The sequence below is a fragment of the Dendrobates tinctorius genome, unplaced genomic scaffold, assembly GCF_039654945.1.
Source record: "Dendrobates tinctorius isolate UK_male_01 unplaced genomic scaffold, ASM3965494v1 ptg000022l, whole genome shotgun sequence".
NCBI lineage: Eukaryota > Metazoa > Chordata > Amphibia > Anura > Dendrobatidae > Dendrobates > Dendrobates tinctorius.
In genome coordinates, this window is record NW_027361690.1 from 29,668,392 (window position 1) to 29,691,599 (window position 23,208).

Consider the following 23,208-nt stretch of genomic DNA (forward strand, 5'->3'; position numbering starts at 1 on the left):
TAGAATTGATCAGTCATTATCAAAATTCTCAATTGTGAGGTAAAATCTGTATTCAGTGATGACACAGTTTCCCATTACTGAGATAGGAGATGGCGGCTGCTACTGATGAGATTCTATGTAGACGTTAGGAGGAAGAAGATGAGGGAGGAGCTTTGCATCTAGCTCCTCCCTCCTCCCGCCTACACAGAAGTGTATCTGTAGCAGCCGCCATCTCCTATCTCATGGGAAAGTGTGTCGTCACTGAATACAGATTTTACCTCAGAATTGAGAATTTTAATCACTGATCAATTCTGGCAGAGAGAGAAGCAGATTCGTGTGATAAGATACATTGCAAAGTTGCTTATTTTCATGTGTTTTATTGATTTATGGCATACAAATTATAATTACATTTATGCTTTAAACAGACAACCCTTTGATTTGACAAGACTGTATAAACTTTAATTTTCCTTGTGGTGCTGCAGGAAAATTAGACACTTACTACCAATTTTCTCCATAGGTTGCTGTTGACTTCTGAGACCCCAGGAAGGGGACGCTTTATGGTGAATTTTTTTGTCAAGGGACCTTTCTAACAAATAGGGAACGTTCAAAGAGGACCCATTAATTTCAGATTACAACTGGATGGAAAACAATCAAGGGGTTGTCCCGCAAAGTACATTTTAATCAGCAGATCTTGGACTGAAAATAAGTTCCACAATTGGATGTATTTGAAAAAGTAATGTTCCTGTGCTGAGATAATCTTATAAATGTGTCCCTACTGTGTAATGGCTGTGTCTGACCGTACAGGAACATGGTCTGATCATACCACAGCTCCTGGGCAGGGGGGAAGCAAAAGAGAGTATACAGACAGGACAGCTCAGGAACACAGCTGATTTTTTTCTGAGGTAAAACATTTCTGTAAAACATGTTTTTACTCACAAAGAATCAGCTGTGATCCCCTGTCCCCTGTGTTCTGTTGGTATACTCTTTTGCTTTCCCCCCTGCCAAGGAGCTGTGGTATGGTCAGACCATGGTCCTGTATGGTCAGACATGGCCATTACACAGTACACAGCCGGGACACATTTATAAGACTATCTCAGCACAGGAACATTTTTTTTATGCATCCAGTTGTGGAACTTATTTTTATTTCAAGATCTATTGATTAAAATGTACTTCTTCTTTGGACAACCTGTTAACTCTTTGTAGAGCAGTAAATTGACCAGTTGTACATAGACAACAACTAAACTAGATTGTAAATGTGAATCTGCGGAGTAGAAAAGTTGTTTCTGTTGTCTCACTACTTGTAGATATATAGCTAGGTAGTAGCTGCTAGATACCTAGATAGAAAGTTTACTATTTCATTATATGGGAATTGCAAGAAATATAATAGAGTCATCATGAATCATTCATTGTTGCAGGTTCATCCCAGAAGCATGGTCATCGTGCAGTGCTACATGTGGTCGTGGTGTGCAAGTGAGGGAAGTCAAGTGTCGTATTTTACTGACCTTTACTCAGACTGAACTAGAATTGCCAGAAGAAGAATGTGAAGAAGAAAAACCAATTGTAGAAAGAGCTTGCTACCTCCCACCGTGTGAGGGTGAAGCAGTGGACCAAGCAGTAGAGCTTCCCACACAAGAGGAGGAATCCGCCGAGATGTATGACTGGGAGTATATCGGCTTCACGGCCTGCTCCACTAGTTGTTCAGGAGGTAGAGATTGCTACATGTATGACCATATATAATCCGTTGTTACTTTACTAACTTGTCATTTTTACGTTCTCCCCACCTGGATCTGGACCCGATTCAGTTTTAGAACAGTATCTGAAGAATTCCAACTTTCAATGTTATCTACAATCTTGCCTCATCTTCTACAGTCTAGTTTTACCCTAGATCAAACAACTATGTGCTCTTATCGACAGATATTAACGTATCGGATCACCCTTCATGATACTTGCCAATTCTTGCTGCCAAAAATTTGTGCTTGTAGTCACTCCTATTTTAAAGACCACATCCCGTTCACACCCTTTCATTTTGGAGAGGAACTTTGTTGTGGAATTTACCACTTAATACAGGGTAGGAGAGGTAATGTCTATACCATGAAACAGTACATTTAGTTTACTTAGGAGTTCCTCATTCTTGTAAAAAAAAAAAAGTAGATAACGTGTTTTACCCTTATTTTTTACTGATATGTAAAAGAAAAGTATATTCTTTGAAAAAGGACCTTTCACCACTTTTCAAATGTCTGTTTTATTAAATATTTTTTTACCTATTTTGCTTCTTTGAAATGGATAAATAAATTGACAGCCAAATTTTACTTTTTCTCTTATCCTTACACACTTCTATATTTTCCAAACTATGTTGACAGTGTCAGTAATAGGGCTCGTGCAGACCACCTTATGAGTTATGAGAGTGATCTGACAAAACATCAGATCACACTTGGACCAATGTTAGTCTGTGGGCCATGCACATCAGATTTTTTCCCTTGGACAGAGACTGCCCGAGGAAAAGATCGCAGCATGTCAGAGTTTGATCGCCCTCTGTCATGCAAGTTAATGATTGTGGCAACTATCGGACTGCAAATGGATGACATCTGTGCGTAGTCTGCAGACTGACACAATGGAGAATTTTTTTGTCCATCTTCTCCACACCTTACAGCTATTAAGTCTCCTCTCAGTCTTCTACACCTACCCTTATAACTAAAAATGAGTCATCCTGAGTTCCCAATACACTGGTGTACTTAGTTTGACTCAGCATGTAAGTGTAGTGGTTGACTGATAAAAGATTAGGATTCCATGAAAATGAGATGTCCACGAGTATCAAACATGGAGCTCTATACAGATGACTAATGGGAACTGGTTGCACTATTTACTCCAAATACTACTTTATAATGCAGTCTGGACAGAGAATCTGCTGTGGTTTTTGCCATTATAATTCTACATCCGGTTAAAGGGAATCTGTCACATCCCCCCGCCCAGTTTTTCTTTTTTAATAAATTTGCAAAAATTTCTACATTTCTGTTTTTTTTCAGTCCAGATGGGGTGCAGAGTGTACATTAATGAGAAAAAAATGAACTTTTTTTAATTTACCAAATGGATTCAATGAAACAAAGAGTGAAAAATTTAAAGGGGTCTGAATACTTTCCGAACCCACTGTATGTATTTCTGAGGGAGAGCAGGGCGCAGGCGCAGGATTCCGGGGCCATAACTGACGCTGATGGGAGGGGGTAAATATTACAATGAGGACAGGAGGAAGGGATTTCCTCCAGGCACCGCACTCCCCCCGGAGCCTGGAAGAAATCATTAGCATAAAGAAAGAATATAAGATTTCTCAGCAACAAGATTATCAATGTGAGGCATACAAGTAGGACTAGTGTAATATTTCTATTACCTGTATGCCCTTATTAATAGGTCATATATGTCCCAAGGGAGGACAGATTCCCTTAAAACCATTATTTTCTCTTTTAAAGAAAGAGATTTTATTTACTACTGATAAGATAACGGAGAATTCACCCAAAGAGCTCAATGACGACAATCAGAGTAGTTATTTTTAGAACAAGAGGTTCTAACATTTGGAAAATGTAGAACAGATGGAATTTCCTGTATATTGCCTTTTTCCTCAATGACTGATTATATTTCCTTCATCTTTACTTTAGTTTTGTATCCCTTTAATCTAGGAAGACAAGAAGCCATCGCAGCCTGCCTCCATATCCACACAAAAAGAATTACTAACAACTCGCTGTGTGACAGCTCAATGCGTCCACCGCCAATGACCAGAGCCTGCAATACCAAACTATGCCCTCCAAGGTACTGTCTGTAGGGAGTAATGTCGCCTTTTCTGAATTACATGATTTCAAGTTAATATATACTGCTCAAAAAGATAAAGGGAACACTATTCCATATGAAACAGGCTGTTTGTGTTCCCTTTATTTTTTGAGCAGTATGTAATAGAAACTGGTACTTAGATTATAGGGAAGTCATGATTTCCTCTAAGGCCCCATTCACAAGTCCGTATAAAACCGGTACCGGTGTCATCAGTATTTTGGATCGGTGTGGCATCAGTGTGCCATCCATTTTTTTTCTGCTTTGGCTTAAGAAAAATCAATTCCAAAGCTTCTCCTACTTTGCAATGTTAAACCCATACATACACTGATGGCTCACAGATGACACACTGATGGCTCACAGGTGATACACTGATGACACACTGATGGCTCACAGATGACACACTGATGGCTCACAGATGACACACTGATGACACAGTGATGGCTCACAGATGACGCACCAATGACACACTGATGGCTCACAGATGACACACTGATGGCTCACAGATGACACACTGATGGCTCACAGATGACACACTGATGACACACTGATGGCTCACAGATGACACACTGATGGCTCACAGATGACACACTGATGGCTCACAGATGACACACTGATGACACACTGATGGCTCACAGATGACACACCGATGACACACTGATGGCTCACAGATGACACACTGATGGCTCACAGATGACACACAGATGACACACGGATGGCTCACAGATGACACACTGATGACACACTGATGGCTCACAGATGGCACACGGATGACACACTGATGGCTCACAGATGACATACTGATAGCTCACAGATGACACACTGATGGCTCACAGATGACACACTGATGGCTCACAGATGACACACTGATGGCTCACAGATGACACACCGATGACACACTGATGGCTCACAGATGACACACTGATGGCTCACAGATGACACACTGATGGCTCACAGATCATAGAATCATAGAATCGTAGAGTTGGAAGGGACCTCCTGGGCCATCTGGTCCAACCCCCTGCTCAAAGCAGGATTCGCTAAATCATCCCAGTCAGATGTCTGTCCAGCCTCTGTTTGAAGACTTCCATTGAAGGAGAACTCACCACTTCTCGTGGCAGCCTGTTCCACTCATTGATCACTCTAACTATCAAAAAGTTTTTTCTAATATCTAATCTGTGTCTCCTCCCATTCAGTTTCATCCCATTGCTTCTAGTCTTTCCTTGTGCAAATGAGAATAAAGTTGATCCTTCTACAATGTGACAGCCCTTTAGATATTTGTAGACAGCTATTAAGTCTCCTCTCAGTCTTCTCTTTTGAAAACTAAACATTCCCAAATCCTGCAACCTTTCCTCATAAGACAGGGTTTGCTGACCGGTCACCATTCTGGTCGCTCTTTTCTAAACTTGCTCCAGTTTGTTGATGTCTCTTTTAAAATGTGGCGCCCAAAACTGGACACAGTATTCCAGATTAGGTCTGCCCAAAAAGGAGTAGAGGGAAATAATGACTGCACGTGATCTAGACTGTATGCTTCTGTTAATACATCCTAGAATTGCATTTGCCTTTTTTGCTGCTGCATCACACTGTTGACTCATATTCAGTCTGTGATATATTAGTATACCCAAGTCTTTTTCACATGTGCTGTTGCTTAGCCCTATTCCTCCCATTCTGTATATGCTTTTTTCATTTTTATTGCCCAGATGTAGTACTTTGCATTTTTCCCTGTTGCCTACCATTCTGTTAGTTGCTGCCCACTTCTCCAGTTTATATCTTTTTGAATCCTCTCTCTCTCTTCTCTAGTATTAGCTATCCCTCCTAGCTTTGTGTCAACTGCAAATTTAATCAGTTTACCCTCAATTCATTCATCTAAATTGTTGATAAAGATGTTGAACAATACAGGGCCCAGGACAGAGCCCTTTGGTACCCCACTTGAGACATTCTTCCAACTGGATGTGCAGCCACAGATGGCTCACAGATGACACACTGATGACACACTGATGGCTCACAGATGACACACCAATGACACACTGATGGCTCACAGATGACACACTGATGGCTCACAGATGACACACTGATGGCTTACTGGGGGCGTGAACTTCTCTCTATGGTCGATCATATACAAATTAAAAAAATAAAAACAAAACACATTTTATTCCGCTATGCACCCACTATGACATTGTGTGGCCAGTTCAACATGAAAAGTTTGATGAAAGGTCTTCATTAAAAACTTCCCTCAAACATGACTTACTTTGCATTACAATGTCATTATGTCAGTGGATGAACTTTATGAAGATGATTTGGGGTTGTATAGTAGAATTATTCACAGTTTATTATTCTGGAAATGTGGAAAAGGTATTCTTATAGTTTACACCCTTTGTTTGCTGCCCTATTACAGTCGCGCTGTAAACAATTGTTAGACAAGTGAGTAATTAAAGTGATACTTTTTACAATTAATTCAAAGACATGCGCACCTTCAGGGACAACATATTTTTACTTAAATGCATATATTTTGGGCTAAAAAAATGTAATTTGTTTTCACATTTTGCATGACAATGGCAAGTTGTTTGCTTCTCTCTAGAATGAGTTCACTGAGGATCCATCAGTGAATTCATTCTGACTAGGATTTGTAACTGTTTTATCCATCTCTTACTAAGCTCCTCTCAGCTAATTTATGACCTCAAGCGTCAAAGAAGATCTGAACTTTCATGTGATCATAAATCAGCTGAGAGTCGGAGAGAAGGTAAAAAATATACAGATACGAAATGGAGCAACAAAAACCTCTGTCAAATCGACTATCTCATGGATTCTTAGTTTAATCAGTCTGCAGCCAGTAAAAGACTGTGCAGCACGGAGGCTAAAGAACGCAATTGCTGCCAATTTTTTTTTATGTAACCAAATTGCACAAATCATTTTCAGACCAAAATACATACAATTAAGTAAAAATATTTTACATTTTTAAGGTACCCAATACACTAATATTACATTCCATAAGGTTATATCTATGTGCTGATCAATCATCATCTGTAAATGGAGCTTTGAGCAGGACCTATACTGAACGCGTAGCTGTACTGTATATGGAGGGACACCAGAGCAGCATGAGGCCTGGGCACCTGCCGGCTGCAGGAATCTTTTCAACATGTTGTTGATTAAAACTAGTTTAGGAGGGAATTACCTTTCCAAACAGGAACCAGATACAGACAAAACAATAGAGTGGAAACGTCTGAGAGGAGCAAGCTCCACAGTAACCTAAGATGGCTCATCATGGCCCTGCGCTGGAAGGAGCGGGATGTTTGCACAGGCATTTATGCAGGGAGCACAGAAATGTAAACCATGCTGTAGATATGTGCACTTGTGTCTGGGGGAAATGCTAGGAGAGCCATTTGTTATTGAGTGTTCTGTATTACTGATCGTAGTGTTGTTATTTTCATGGATATCTCTGTACAGATCCGGAGATGTAGTAAGTTCTCCAGCCTGGGAAATGTCCATTTCTAATGTATTTATGCAGAATGCGGTATAGTAGTGGAACGCCCGCCAGGGCTATCGGGGTACTCGGCACCGGGCCCGTTGATCTCAATGGGAGTTGTCACGGAAGCTGTGACCCGGTCCGTGGCCCTGGGGCTCCATGGCAAAGGGGGAGAAAGAACAATGAAATAGAATTGATGAATAGTTCGTGACGCCACCTGTGGTGTTCGGCAAGGGAGATGTTAAGCCGACGCTGCATGCAGATCCTCTGGGACTGGTGGTGTGTTGCAGCCAAGATGGTGAAGCTCCCCACAGGTAGAGCTGTAGTCCCAGGGCAGTGTAGATGTAGGGGTAGCTGAGAGGCGCAGGCAGTCTAGAAGCTGGTACCCAGATGTAGCGGTACCAGGTGTGTTGGCGTAGGAATGACTGGAGGACACCAGGGCTTGTAGTTCCAAAGCTTTACTCACAGTCTGTAGAACACACAGATGCCTGCCTCCGTGCTGTGTCCTCCGGGTCAGGGACTCAGTCGACCTCCAGGCAAGATAGGACGCTCCCTTCCAACACTCCGCCAACATGTGCCTTTCTGAACGTCTCCTCTATAGCGCCTTTAAGTGTGAAGATCTCCTAGTACTGAGTTACACTGGAGTGCCTCCTGACAGATGTTCCCAAGAACTTTCCTTGTACGGCAGACAGCTGTAGTCTGCTTCGGGGACTCCTTACTGCTGAATCTGCTGTTGTGCCTCCAAGTCTTAGATGGGAGTAGTGCATTTACAGCCCACTAGGCAGGGTTCTTCCTCTAACCCACATCCTCTGTTCCCTTTTACTCCTACATTCCATACTAGTCTTTCCTTCTTATGGAAGATTAGGTTTTTGTTCAATGTCTTTCTCTTTCTTTCCTTTCCCGTGCCAGCAGACCCAGGTCACTGAGATCTGCTGCAGCACCTCCTTCCTCCATCCCTCTCCCAGGGATCTTCTTTCCTCACTCCTGGCTGACTGACTCCGAACTTTCTGAAATTCAAAACCTTCCCACTCTTTTATGTATTCTAACTCCACCCGCCTCCTAGCACGTTTCGTGTTCCAAGCAGGGAGCCACCAAAGGTGCTCTGCTACACTCTAAGCAGGGAGCCGCAATGTGGCTTTGCTGAACTACCGTGTTGTGTGGGATGCGAGTGTTGGAGCGTGGTTAGGAGCCACCAACTCGCCTGGATCGTGGGGCACCAGACCTCAGGAAGAGGTGCAGTACCTCTGTGGCAACTGAACCCTCAGGGGCGCCACAGTAGTAGTACGGATCTGTGCATGGCTGCCAGCCGTCCACAGATTCCTGGATATTCAGTTAAAATATTGTTTTCCCCTGTCTGTAAAAAAAAAAAAAGATGCTTCTGTGACTATTTTCAAGCTGGAGGATCTTGTACGGGTTATGTCTGTGATTATCATCATTCTACAGTTCACCGTTAACTCAGCGATTGTGCTCATATCAGAATTATGGATTACAGATGAAGTCTTACTGATTTATTATGGTTTTTCAATATGTCTATAAAAATGTTGGCTCTCTGTGATTTTTTGAGCTGACCAGAAAAAAAATCAAACATCAACTTGGCAATAATTCACATTATGCTGCCCTGTGCTCTGGCATTGGATATGCCCCGCTTTGTTAGCCGCCACCTCTCGTAAGACTTTATCCACACTCGTTTACTCATTTTTATACTAAAGGGAACTTGTCTGGCGATCCATGGCTGTATAAATTGCAGCCTGGTATATTATTCTCTGAATCGCTCAGTTGTTTCAGAGAAATTTTACTGTACTTTGAATATGTGGTCAGGAACTATAAGCAGAGACAGGAGTAGTCCGGCCGGTTCTTCCCAGCGCCGCTGCTGATTGACTTGTTCATGTCTACATAGAGAGAGACTTGTTAATTACCTGGAGCAGAAAGGTACCCAGCTGCCGTACTGAAAACATAGCTAGGGGCCATAAGCCTTTAGTAGAATGGAGAAAATACTTTGGCACACAACCAAGCCATCAGCTTTCAGTCATAGTGGTGTGTCGGTATAGTGCACAGCTCTATGTGCCGCGGTTGTAAGTATTCACAGGCACCTTGACTGACAGCTCGCTCTGCAGTGTATCAGTGCTGTCAGTACAAGTGCCGAGGGGTGCTTACAGCCGCTGCTCACTGTGTACTGAACTGTAGCTGTAGCTGTGGCGGCTCGCCTGTATGACTGAAAGCTGGCGGCTCCTGGGAGGAACAGAGTCTCTTTTTCTCCCAGTAGCCACGCTTTCAGTAAGGTGGCCTGGCATCTTTCTAGCACCATTAACCTGCAGATTATTCCTAAATCTTCAGGTTAATAGTGTTATCTGATGTGACAGTTTCCTTTAAGAGAAAGATATAACTGGTTGCAATCGTGCAGCCCGATTTCATTCATTCCCAGGATCCTTTTAAGATAGATACTGTAACTCATTATTATCAGCTTGTAATTTTAATGAATATTGTGATTTATATCCTGTAATTACTAACGGCACACACAACAGACAGGCACACACATTCACACTCATGGAGGCATTCTTATTTATGGTACATTCATTTGTGCACACATATTTACCACTCATTCCGTACTGGCACACACACGTGCTAGTTTACCTGTATAGGGTACTGTGTGCATCACAGTATGTAACGTATGGGGCCCCTGGATCGATAGCTGCATTACATGTCGCAAAGGTCTGTGTTGCTGATTGGACGCATCATGTAATATTTTCACCATTCATGGCTCATGCACACATTGATAACTGGAAGAACTCTCAGCACACACCTGTCGCTACCTAAAAGGATTCTAAAAATATTGCCTGACCTCTGTGCAGCTACAGGACTTTAAATATAGAAATATACTCATCATTGTGTTACTCCTTAACCACTGCTAACCCTGGCAGCCGCCATCAAGTGCCTACCAGATGATACATCATTAATTCAGATGGAGGCAGAGGCATCGCTATAACATACTGCAGATGCAAATTGCTTCATTGTGCAGAAAAGGAAAATCCTTCCTAATATGAATATGGCATTTAAATAACCCCTGAATCACCTGTCCATTTCCAGCAATCTAGTGCACATTTAATAATTTGATATATAACATATATTAAGAGAGACAGTAAGAATTAAAGGGGTTGTCCAGTAAAAACAGGTGATCACTAGTGATGAGCAGATTTTCCTGTTCTGCCAATTGTTATGGGTTCCATTAGAAGGCGATCCACAGATTACCTACTCAAAAAATAGGTGATAACTAGTGATGAGCGAGAATACCTGTTACTCGAGATTTCCCGAGCATGCTCTGGTGATCTCTGAGTATTTTGGCATGCTCGGAGATTTAGTTTATCACTGTAGCTGCATGATTTGTGGCTGCTAGATAGCCTGAATACATGTGGGGATTTACTAACAAACATGCAATTCCGCATATGTATTCAGGCTATCTAGCAGCCACAAATTATGCAGCTACAGCGACAGAAACTAAATCTCCGAGCACGCCAAAATACTCGGAGATCACCAGAGCATGCTCGGGAAATCTCAAGTAACGAGTATACTCGCTCATCACTAGTGATCACCTACTGTTTGAGTAGATCGCCTTCTAATGGAACCCATAAGAATTGGCAGAACAGGCAACAGCAAGACATTGTTGTTGCCCTCTTGTCATGGTTATATGCCAGCATGTTAAAGGTCATTACATGGATCTTCACTGACTTTTAACATAACTGTCAATTTTTGTATTATGGGAAAAAGTGAGAAAATACAGTGGGAATTTATAAACTTTTTATGAATGGCGTCTTGGCTGTAATATCAGAAGGAATAATATAAAAGTGTTGCTTTCCCTTCCTATGGGATAGTTTAAAGTAAAGCAATAAAATACAGCGACAGAATGTGTGTCTGTGAAGATAGTTAAAGATGTCTCATTTTTATTACAGCTGTTATTTTATGGTATGCATCAGTGGCAAATCCACTGTAAAGGTAGAAGATGTGATGACCATTGTGCCCGTGATGCCCTCACCAACCTGCTTCCTTTAACTTAGCATGGCACTGTCATCGTGGCTACATGAAGTGACCACTAGGGGGAACTTACTGCATATATAAATCCATATACACTTAGCGCCTCCAAGTGGTGGCTGCCTGCAGCCAGAATTAGGGAATATATCAAGTCAGAAAACAGAGTTCACAGTAAAACATGTAATAAAGACACAGTTCATTTGGAAGAATGCTCAGTGGAAATTGGGGCCCAAGTTTTGCTATGGGAAATGTGAGTTTTGTGTGTGTCCCTGGGAAATATTGTCCTTTCTTGCCATATCTACTACCAGTCATTTTGCTACGCTGTCAATACAGTCAGTAACTATGAAATCTATGCTCTTCCCAATCAATATGCCTTACGCGATAATAATTCTTTTCATCCTAGTTCTCGCAAGACTTGTATAAAGATCTATTGATTCCAGCCAATATGAAAGATCTTTTTATCCCTCCTTTATATGAAGCTGGAGCTCAAAGACTTGAATTCTTTATTGACCCTTTTTATGTTACAGATTAATCAGCATTCCTTACACTTACTACATCTGGCAGACACATAATGAACAGGTCATAGTATTCCGATATCTCATGCCAGAAGTGAGAAATTCTAGAACAGTTGTAAAACTATGATCAAGTGTAGAAATCCACTTCAATATCCTTGTCTAGTTGAGCAAGACTGATGGGGCAGAAGATGTGATGACTGTCATCATTTTCAGGCTGTGAGGCATATAACAGGTTTCATGTTCCCTGCGGGTTCGGTTATTATAGAGTTTAACGTCTTGTATATAATATAGGTCTGCAACTTGTCCAAGTATCGGGGCAAGCCTCAAACATACCCTGGCAAGAGACATCTACCTCCTTCCTCAGCCAGAAGTCAAAAAGGGTATTTTTAATAATGATTCAGGAAATTGTTTCCTATTGAACCTGAAGGAAGATTTCATGTTGGTTTCACGATCATTTCTCAGTTTTTTTCCGCAGACATATTCTTTTTAAATCTTGGTAATAAGCTTTGACTGTTTCTTTCCTTCTTTTATGTCTTTGCTCTGAGATTCTTAAGGAATGTGCAGTGGTTTATGACATGACAGTGAGGATCTGCATTCTGGAGCCCAAAAATGATACAATTTTGTTATTCATTGTCATAATATACCAAATGGACTTTATTTATTCTTGACTTCTTGTTTTTACTTTTACACAGTAGCCATTGAAATCCATCACTTCTATGTATATTTAGAGTTTATTACAGAGATCCGCAAGAAAAATGTGTAGAATGTTGTGTAAAGGTAGGATCATTTTTGAAGTGTGGCTTCACCCTGCTGTTGCATATTCCACACAAAGCCAAATGTTGTGCTGAGTTTTTAGAGTGAAAACTGAGCAGAAAATCCAAGTTTTTTAGGAATTTTCCATTTTTGAGGAGGATTTGGAGAGTTTTTGCTTCAAAAAAAAATTAAAAAAAACTCAGTGTGCACTTACCATAAATGGCCTTTACCAAAGCATTCTTCATGCTCTCTGAAAAAAAAAACGGAAGCTACACAACGTTTTTATATTATAGAGAAGAGTAAGTGCGTACAACCTCTATGGCAAGCAGATTGCTCCTGGAGTCGACCTGAAAAAGCGTTAAAAATTGCCAAAATGAACGAACATGTACACAGCTATGACAAATAACTTGCTGTTCATATGTTCCGTCACTTGTAACTTCTTTTAACCGTTTCCGGCATCAAAGGTCGTAAAGTGGTTAAAAGAAGTGACCGGTCCATTCTCTTCAGGACTTCCTCTGACCTGTATTCCTTTAGTGTTCCTTCTGCCCCTGATTACCTGGACTTGTGTATGACTCAGCTTGATCTCTGGACTCCTTCTTCTGGTTTTTCCGTTTCTGATACCACGCTTCCCGACTGGCTTTTGACCCTCTGGCGTGTACGCTGACTAAGTCTTATGTCTTACATTTCTGATACCATGTTCCCGGTAGGTCGTGACTTTTTGCTCGTCCCTGACTATGCACTTGCTGTCTCCCTTGGTACTTCTGCTCCTGACAGTTGATGACTTCGGCTAGTCTGACCACTCTTTCGTAACCTGTGACACCTGTGCTGTGCTCTGTATTACTATGCTGTGTGTGTGTGTGCAACCTCTCTTCCCTCACCAGCATCCCCTGGTGGAGGTTGCGCTGTACTGCACTGCAGCAGCACGTTACAGTAGTGGCTTCTAAGCAGAATTCTGGCAGTAAGGCCACCCCAAAAGATGTCCATAGAGACATCAGAAAAGACGCTTTTGGGAAACACTGCCAGCGATTTCCTGCAGCCGTCTCTGTTTCAAAGGCCAGCGTCACACCAGGGAACATCACATAGCACTCAGACCAGTATTCATCTCTGGGGCAGCTGCCATCACTGTTTTTTTACTCGGCCGTATCCTACGTGCAAGTGAATTCGCAGCATGCTGCGATTGTCACTGACACTCGACCAAGTCTCGGCTCACTTGCACCCCTACAAGTCTATAGGTGCGAGTGACACAGCGCACATCATCCGTGTGCTGTGAGATATATGCTGACCCCGGCAATGGATGAGATGGATAAATTACTTTCTCCGCCTCCTCTGCAGCTGTGCTCTGATCCTCTCTGTGTGAGAGGCTCGGAGCACAGTGGCATGACACTCGGCTCCCGCTCGCAGCCAGGTTCTCAAAATTTTTCCTAAAAAAGATCAATTCGCAGTAAACAAATATGTGTGAATCACAGGTACTTTAACTGAACTAAAAAAGAAAAGATAACATTCTGAAGATTCCTAGGATGGTATCTGACCCCTTTCAATTCTTTGAATGCAAACTCAGCCTTAGTAATGTCAAAGTGAGTTCACCATAGAAATGGATATTAACCTGTAGTAACTAACTGCCAACTAAATAACACAGTGCACTGACAGACTTTTCATGTTTTTTAAAATGTAAAAAAATAATTAAAAAATATCGTTCATAGCCATTTGTGACCTTTATGGTCAGAACACTGATTCAAACTGATGGTGTTGCTGTAAGAGGTAACAAGGTAACATCATTGTGTTGTGACAGAGACAAGAAATGTGCCATATATTTCATAATGCCCAATAATATGCTTGCCAGAGGCAAAGGAGTCCAGTTGTGGTCCGTGTTTGGTAGTGCTACTACGATGTTTTAGGTCCTTCTATTCCTATCTCTATTGTGAGCTGAGAGCTCTGACATCCTCTCGCTATCCTAAATCACCCTAAAGCCGGAGTCACACTTGCGAGAAACTCGCATGAGTCTCGTGTCTCAATACCCGGCACTGCCTTCGGTACTCAGGACCGGAGTGTGCGGCTGCATATATTTCCATGCAGCTGAGCGCTCTGGTCTAAGTGCCGGCGGCAGTGCCGAGTATTGAGATGCGGCACTCGCATGAGTTTCTCGCAAGTGTGACCCCGGCTTAAAAGGCCACTTCATTCCATTTTTTACTGGCTACGATAGTCCCTACTGATTGTACTATACCACGTGATATGGTAGCTTTAAAGCTATAGGGAAGGATGCGCAGTCGTACCTGAGATCATGTGAGCTTTCAGTGACTGATGCAGTCTCCTGCAGTGTGTAAAATGGTGATGAGCATATTTTTAGTGACACTGTACAGCGATATTTTTGTTGTTGCTGTTTTGTATTGCCCAGTCCAGGTCCAGCAATAACTACACCACTCATCAGATAGAAAGGTTTGGAATATTGAATGTGAATTTACAAAATGGGTCATTTGTAATAGGCAGTGAAAGTGACGTGTATGTGATCGATCCTTCATAGTTATGTTAATACGATGTGATAGTAAAGAGCATTTTCTTCAGCTAATAATGTCATTAGATAAGAATGAGATTATTTCATAGAAATAAGTTCTTTTTTCAGACCATATCAATTCTGGAAAACTTGTACAGTAAAGTATAGCAAGAAAGTTAAGTATAGTAAATGCCTCCGCAGTCTCTCTTGATACTTTGGAAAATAACATGCCGTCACAATAAATGGAGTCAGGAGAAACTATGCATTAAAGTGGAAATTCAACAGGACACGTATTTAGACTACAGGTCCAATTCAGTTATCGTTTTCTTACATTTTCTATGCATTTCATACCATGTGTATAATTTATTTCACTTTTAGTTATATTATTACAGAATACTGTGCAGCCACAAAGGATCATTCACTACTATTTACAATGTAGTAAAACATGGACCTTGATTATTTCAATGCAGCATAAGGACGGAAGCGAGGGTTGAAATATGCCGAGATATTTTATAAAAAGGTAATCTTAAACAGATGGTAATAGAATTACAGAAGCTAGACATGCAGAGATTCATTTAGCAGAAAGATGCACAGGTTCATTGGAAAGTTTACTAAGGCAAATCCAGAGGCCCCAGCAAGGTGCAGGAGACATAAAGGTTTCCACCTAGCGTTGTAGGACTGCTTGCAGGTATTTTATAAGTGTCGTAAATGATCTGAAAGAAAACGGAGTAAATGATCTGAGAGAAATCATACACAGTCATTGACATCATCATCACCGCAAAACACAATAAACAGTGAGTTACAGAATTGAACAGGAACGGAAGGGTCTGGACAGGTTATTAGATGGCATTGATAATCATAGTGTTATTCATTAAACCTATAAAAGTGTATTAAAAAGGAAAATATATCTAAAAATATAAACTGAAAGATAATGTGTATTAGAAAGTTGTATATTTTTTTATAGGATTAAGCTATATTATTAACCTTCAACCAGAAAATCCATTTAAAGAATATGGTCATTTTACTGAAGAGAATAAACTTTTCTCCTTCGTCTCATTGGGGGACACAGAGACTGTGGGTGTGTGCTTCTGCCGTCTGGAGGCCGACACTAAGTGTACAAAAAAAGAGTTAGCTCCTCCTCCGCCGCATACACCCTCGCCCCTAGGCCGGGCGTAACTCAGTTTTTGCTTAGTGTCTGATGGAGGCACACGCAGTCTGGAGTTCCAGACTAGATTTTTTTTTTTTTTTTTTTTCCTCCCTTTTTTCTATGAAGATAAGATAGGGGCGACGGATCCTATAGAGAGGATCCGATCTCCCCAAATCACCAACGGGCGACCACGTGTGAGTAACCCTCCACGTGTCCTCTCCCGCACCGAGGGACACATCTGGGACTTTTTTCCAGACATCTATTTTTTAACGAAAGAGGGGCAACGCGTCCTGATTAGAGGACTCGGTTTCCCCACAACTTCATCAGGAGCACGTGTGAGCAGAACCAGGGGTCAGCCTCCGCGTTGCTACTCTCCTACAACAGCAGTGTATGGAGGACCCGTCCACCCCTTGGTAGTGAGTCCAGGGGGTTGAATCGGAGGCGCAGGTGAGAGCGTACAGGGGGAAGAGGCCGCGAGTAAGACCGACAGAGCCCCCCCCCCCCCCCCGCGCGCCTGCACGGCGGATGGCCCTGCTCACCTGTTTAGTATATGGGGGATCCGCTCCTGGAGCGCACCGCAAGTTGGCGCTGGTGGGTAGCGGTAGCCAGGGCGTTGCACCCGGGCTCCGCACGCCGCGTGTATCGCGGCCGGAAGCCCGCCGGCGGCCGCGGCCCCACTGTAGGAGGGCGCGAGTATCGCGCGAGGCCGCGCGCCGACTTCCGGTGGTAGCCGGAAGTCCCGCCCGCTGACTTCCGGTGGTAGCCGGAAGTCCCGCCCGCTGACGCGGCGGTGACAGCGGCGATGGTGGAGACGCGCGATATAGGGCAGGAGGTCAGAGGCGCAGATCCCGGAGAGACTTCCGCCCTAACACATCGCATCCACGCAAGGAGCCGGTGGGTGAGTGTAACTCCGTTTGGAGAACCACGCTGCTTGTCAGGGAAGAGGTTACCCTCCTCCTCCTTCTACTCTGCCTTCAGCCTGTGCAAGTATGTCTGCAAAAGGAAAAGCTCACTCTTTCCTTTACGCGGTTTGCGTGTCCTGTGGGGTCAGGCTGCCAAAGGCACAGGCGGGTAAATATTGTGAAGCCTGTGAGTCGGAGCGCGCCCAGGAGCCCCCCACTGTTTCTGAACCAAGGGGTCAGGACCCCCCGGAATGGGCGGTGTCCTTATCGCAGTCTATGCTGTCCCTTACAAGGGCAATTGAATCCCTTCAGGGCCCGGGCGGGAGCAGGGAGGGGGGTCTGCCAGCGGAAGAGAGCTCGTCCTCGTCTCAGGACCCTCCAACCATTAGAGGTCGCTCCAGTACCAGGCAAGCTCATATCAAGAGGGTTCGTTCTCCGTCGGCCGGACCCTCCGGGGCTTCGGCGGCGGGTATTAGGGCATCCCGTTCCCCGTCACTGAGCTCTGGGAGCGATCAGGATGAAGGAGAGGAGGAAGGAGCCTGGAATCTAGAAAGTCTGGGGTTCCAGGATTCGGTGGACAGTCTCATTGAGGCAGTCAACCAGACATTAGAGATCGAGGACGATGTGCCCACAGCCTCAGGTCACAAGGTCTCTTTTAAGAAATCCAGGCGACCACATAGAAGATTTGCCACGCATCCGGAGTTTGAGGAGCTAGTCCAGAAACATAGAGATCACCCGGATAAGCGCTTTGCAATGCAAAAAGCGCTACAGGCAAAGTATCCGTTTCCTCCTGAGCTCCATAAGGCTTGGGTAGAGTCGCCAGTAGTGGACCCTCCCGTGTCACGTTTAGCATCTAGGTCGCTATTGTCAATACCCAGTGTTTCCTCTATTAAGGACCCAACTGATCGCCTCATGGACGGGCTTGCCCGCTCGGTATATGAGGCAGCAGGGTCGGCTCTGGCCCCCTCCTTTGCGGCGACTTGGGTGGCTAAAGCCATGGTTTCGTGGGGGGAAGCTCTGTATAAGGCCCTCCAGGACAGGGATCTGCCCGCGGAGGTCTTAGAGGTGGCAAATCAGATGTCAGGGGCAAGTGATTATCTTGTCAGCGCCTCACTGGACGCGGCCGAGTGTTCGGCGGTGGCAGCGGCGAATGCGATCGCCATTAGGCGTGCATTATGGCTGAGGCTGTGGAAAGCGGATTCTATCTCTAAAAAATCCTTGACCTCATTGCCTTTTCAGGGCAATCGATTGTTCGGTGAGAAGCTGGATAGGCTTATCTCAGAAGCCACAGGGGGGAAGAGTAGTTTCCTTCCGCAGCAGAGAAGTTGCCCGGCATTCAGGCAAACGCAAAGGCGTTTTCGACCCTTTCGTAGCCCCTGGGGGGGGACTCCGGCCAGGACATACTCCTCCGCAAACGATGGCCAGAGGAGGGAAAAACAAGTCTCTTACAGGGCCAATCCGCTGGGTAGAGGCCGAGGCCATTTACCCAGAGCGAAGGGGGCCAAGCCCCAAAAGCCTCCAGCTAAATGACTGGAGGCGCTCCGTACCTACGGACGACAGGGTGGGCGGACGCCTACTAAGGTTCAGCCACGTTTGGGTCACAGTGACACGCGACACTTGGGTGGCAGAACTTGTATCGTCCGGGTACAAGATAGAGTTTGTCGGACGGCCACCACAGCGATTCTTCCGTTCGCGACTTTCCAAGACAGATTCGCAGGCGGAGAGTTTGTTACAGGCTGTAACGACGCTAGAGCACAAAGGGGTTATCGCCCCAGTGCCGCAGGGCGAAGAGTCGCAGGGGTTTTACTCCAATCTTTTTTCGGTCCCCAAAAAGGACGGGACTGTGAGGCCGGTTCTGGATCTAAAGATCCTAAACAGATTCATCAGGGTCAGGCGATTCCGGATGGAATCCCTCCGCTCGGTCATTGCAGCCATGGATCCAGGGGAATTCCTGGCCTCAATCGATGTGCAGGATGCATATCTGCATATTCCGATATTCCCCCCACACCAGAGGTTCCTGCGATTTGCGATCGGAGGACGTCACTTCCAATTCGTGGCTCTGCCCTTTGGTCTGGCCACTGCCCCCAGAGTCTTTACAAAGATAATGGCGGTGGTTATGGCCATCCTGCATGCACGGGGCATAACGGTGTTACCTTACCTGGACGACCTTTTGGTAAAGGGGCCGTCGTTTCAGGAGTGCCAGGACAATGTCAATATTACTCTGGATACCCTGGCCCGTCTGGGCTGGCTGATCAATTGGAGCAAGTCGTCCTTGATTCCAGCCCAAAAAATCGTGTTCCTGGGCATGATTTTCGACACCTCCCGGGGGCTGGTGATCCTCCCTCAGGACAAGGCGCAAAAAATCAAGCAAGGGATACGGAACCTTCTACAGCCGGGCTCCAGATCCATCCGGTATGGCATGAGTGTGTTGGGCAGAATGGTGGCGGCGATAGAAGCAATCCCGTTTGCCCAGTTCCATCTCCGTCCGCTTCAGCATGCGCTCTTGACAGCATGGGACCGGAGGCTGCTGTCTCTCAGTCATCGGTGCAAATTGTCTCCGCTAGTACGGGGTTCACTCCGGTGGTGGACTCGCGACTCGTCTCTGGTCCAGGGGAAGCCCTTTCCCCCGGAACAATGGTTGGTGGTGACGACCGATGCAAGCCTGCAGGGTTGGGGAGCAGTTTTCCAGAGTCACATAGCCCAGGGGCGATGGTCGGTTCAGGAGGTAATTCTCCCGATCAACATTCTGGAGATACGGGCAATACGATTGGCCCTACGACATTTCCAGTGTTTCCTGAGACACCGGCCGGTGCGCATCCAGACGGACAATGCTACAGCAGTAGCATATGTCAACCATCAAGGGGGCACGCGCAGCCAGGCAGCCATGCGCGAGGTCGGACTGGTACTACGTTGGGCGGAGAAGAACCGCGTGGTAATTTCAGCGGTGCACATTCCAGGAGTCGAAAACTGGGCGGCAGATTTTCTCAGCCGACAGGGGGTTGCGGCAGGGGAATGGTCCCTGCACCCCGAGATCTTTCAGCAGATCTGCCAACGGTGGGGGACACCAGACGTGGACCTTATGGCATCCAGAGAGAATGCCAAGGTACTAAGGTTTGTCGCTCGATCCCTCGATCCGCAGGCAATCGCAGCAGACGCACTGGTGCTCCCGTGGAGCCAGTTTCGTCTCCCGTACTTGTTCCCCCCGCTGCCGCTGCTTCCAAGAGTTATCAGGAAAATAAGGAGAGAGAAGGTTCCTGCAATTCTGCTGGCCCCAGACTGGCCCCGGCGGGCCTGGTACGCAGATCTGGTCCAACTAGTGGTGGACGTACCCTGGCGTCTTCCAGATCGGCCGGACTTACTGTCCCAAGGGCCGATCTGCCATCCGAACTTAGGGGCCCTGTGTTTGACGGCGTGGCCATTGAATCTTGGCTGTTAACACAGGCAGGATTCAGACGCGATGTGGCGGCCACGATGGTGAGTGCCCGAAAGCCTTCCTCGGCGAGGGTGTATCATCGGACTTGGGAAGTATTCTTCCGTTGGTGTAGGGATCGTGAAGTGGCTCCTCTGGTTTTTTCGATCCCCAACGTACTGGCTTTTCTACAGGCAGGGCTGGACGCAGGGTTGGCCCCGAGTTCCCTCAGAACGCAAATCTCGGCCCTGTCGGTACTTTTCCAACGAAAAGTCGCTTCCGTCTGGCAGGTTAGGACGTTTATGCAGGGGGTCGCACATTTAGTACCCCCCTATAAGGCGCCGACGGAATCATGGGACCTGAATTTGGTGCTCAGAGCCCTTCAGGAGGCCCCTTTCGAACCATTGCAAGAGGTCTCCTTACCTTACCTGTCCAGAAAGGTCGTTTTTCTAGTAGCCATAACGTCTATTAGGCGGGTTTCGGAATTGGCGGCCTTATCTTGTAAACCGCCGTTCCTGACCTTTTATAAGGATAAGGTAGTTTTAAGGCCAGCTCCCCCCTTCTTGCCGAAGGTTGTGTCTGCATTTCATATCAACGAAGACATCGTCTTACCCTCGTTTTGCCCGGCACCGGTGCACAGGGTAGAGAAGGCTTTGCACACTCTGGATCTGGTAAGAGCTCTTAGGAGGTATGTGGCGAGGACGGCGCCATTCCGCCAGACAGACTCTCTATTCGTGGTTCCAGAGGTACGGCGGAAGGGGCTCGCTGCGTCCAGAGCGACTTTGGCCAGATGGGTTCGCCTGACGGTCCAAGAAGCTTATCAAATCAGTGGCACGCCAGTTCCGGCAGGGATCAAGGCTCACTCGGCACGGGCAGTGGGTGCCTCATGGGCACTACGACACCAGGCTTCAGCGGAGCAGGTATGCAAAGCAGCTACCTGGTCCAGTTTACATACGTTTGTCAAGCATTATAACGTACATACCCAGGCATCCTCGGATGCAAGCCTGGGAAGAAAGATTCTCCAGGCAGCAGTTGCGCACCTCTAATCAGGGGCGCAAATTAGCATGGATTGGGTGAGTTAAGATCCCGCCCAGAGGACTGCTTTAGGACGTCCCACAGTCTCTGTGTCCCCCAATGAGACGAAGGAGAAACATGGATTTTTGTGAGTACTCACCGTAAAATCCTTTTCTCCGAGACGCTCATTGGGGGACACAGCACCCACCCTATCAGCCAGTTGGCTTTTACTTATTTTGAGTTTTACAAATCCTTGTACAAGGTTTAGGGTGGCCCCCTTTTTCAGACATATAGTTTCTTGCCTGAGTTTAAGGCGCGTTCTCCTACTGCTTATGCACTAAACTGAGTTACGCCCGGCCTAGGGGCGAGGGTGTATGCGGCGGAGGAGGAGCTAACTCTTTTTTTGTACACTTAGTGTCGGCCTCCAGACGGCAGAAGCACACACCCACAGTCTCTGTGTCCCCCAATGAGCGTCTCGGAGAAAAGGATTTTACGGTGAGTACTCACAAAAATCCATGTTTTCCTTTTTTTCTTGACTAAAAGGTATTTTTTCTATAGTTTCCTAAAACATTTTGGACTGTTTGTCTTCCACGGCCTTTGTGTATGTATCATACAATTTAGCAGACTGCAAAATGAGTTAAAAGGGGTATTCTCGAGTTTGAATGTTATTACCTATCCATGGTTTTCAGTTACTGGGTTTTGACCACTATGACCACCAGCGATCCCAAGAACTGGCTGTGAAGAGCTCGACAGGAAAGATCATGCACACTACCACTCAGTTCATTCTAATGGCAGTGGCAAATACCAGCCGAGCGCAGTACTCAGCAATTTCCAGCACTACCATTATGAGTGACTGGAGCAGCAGCATCCATGATAAACCACCACATCATGGGGCTCTACAAAGACTGGTTCTCAGGAACACTGGGTCCTCAACTCTCAGACCCCCAGAGATCCCCCTGAGATCAGAAAATTTCTCTCCTATCTCATGGATAAGGAATACATTTCAAACTTGAGAGTAACCCTTTAACAGTCAATTCATCTGAGAGCTTTTTCTGACAGTAGGTTTTATGTGTCTCCTCCATGCCCCATCATACTTACCTGTCCGTGGTGTCCCGGCATGCCTCCGGAGTTAGAGCGCATCACCCGGTGTCCTCACTTCCAGTCTCGCGGCCGGCTCCGGGATCCCGTCGGGTGCGCGTGCGCATGTCTTGCACCTGACTCTGCGGCTGCGTGCCCGGCTCTGGGGTCCCATCGGGTGCGCACGCGCACATCTCGCAGCTGTGACTGCGGCTGCACCATCTTGGCATTTCTATGATACTGGAGGACCCTGACCCGGAAGTCCTCCGTCCGGCACACACTCCCTATATCAGGCAACCTCTTCCTGTAGGCTGTGCCTGATTATCATTTGTGCCTTTCTATGATTCGGGCTCCCACTCTTCCCTGCGTCTTAGTGCCTCCTGGCTACCTGCTCTGTGTTGCGCTGCCGCACTATTATCTCCAGTGTCCTCAACTAGTTGTTCACTGTGTTTTCTTTAAGTGCTCACCTGCTCCAGCCTTTGCCTGCCTTCTCCTGTGTCACCATTCCCCTCCTGAGTGTTCCACTTCAGCCTGCCTCTACTATACTGGCTGAGGTCGCTCCCTGCAGTCTCCTGTCCGCTCTGTCTCCTTCACTTGTGTCTCCTACTGTCCCTTGGTACCAGCCGTC

At 45.7% G+C, this 23,208-nt stretch overlaps 1 protein-coding gene across 1 annotated transcript in view; it reads left to right on the forward strand.

Moving 5' to 3' along the window:
- Positions 1–23,208, forward strand: part of ADAMTSL3 (ADAMTS like 3) — a 774,261-nt gene that overhangs the window by 598,028 nt on the left and 153,025 nt on the right. The window contains exons 16-17 of the mRNA XM_073568559.1: positions 1,395–1,684; positions 3,648–3,777. Coding sequence (XP_073424660.1) covers positions 1,395–1,684; positions 3,648–3,777 — 420 coding nt within the window. The remainder of the gene's footprint in view (positions 1–1,394; positions 1,685–3,647; positions 3,778–23,208) is intronic.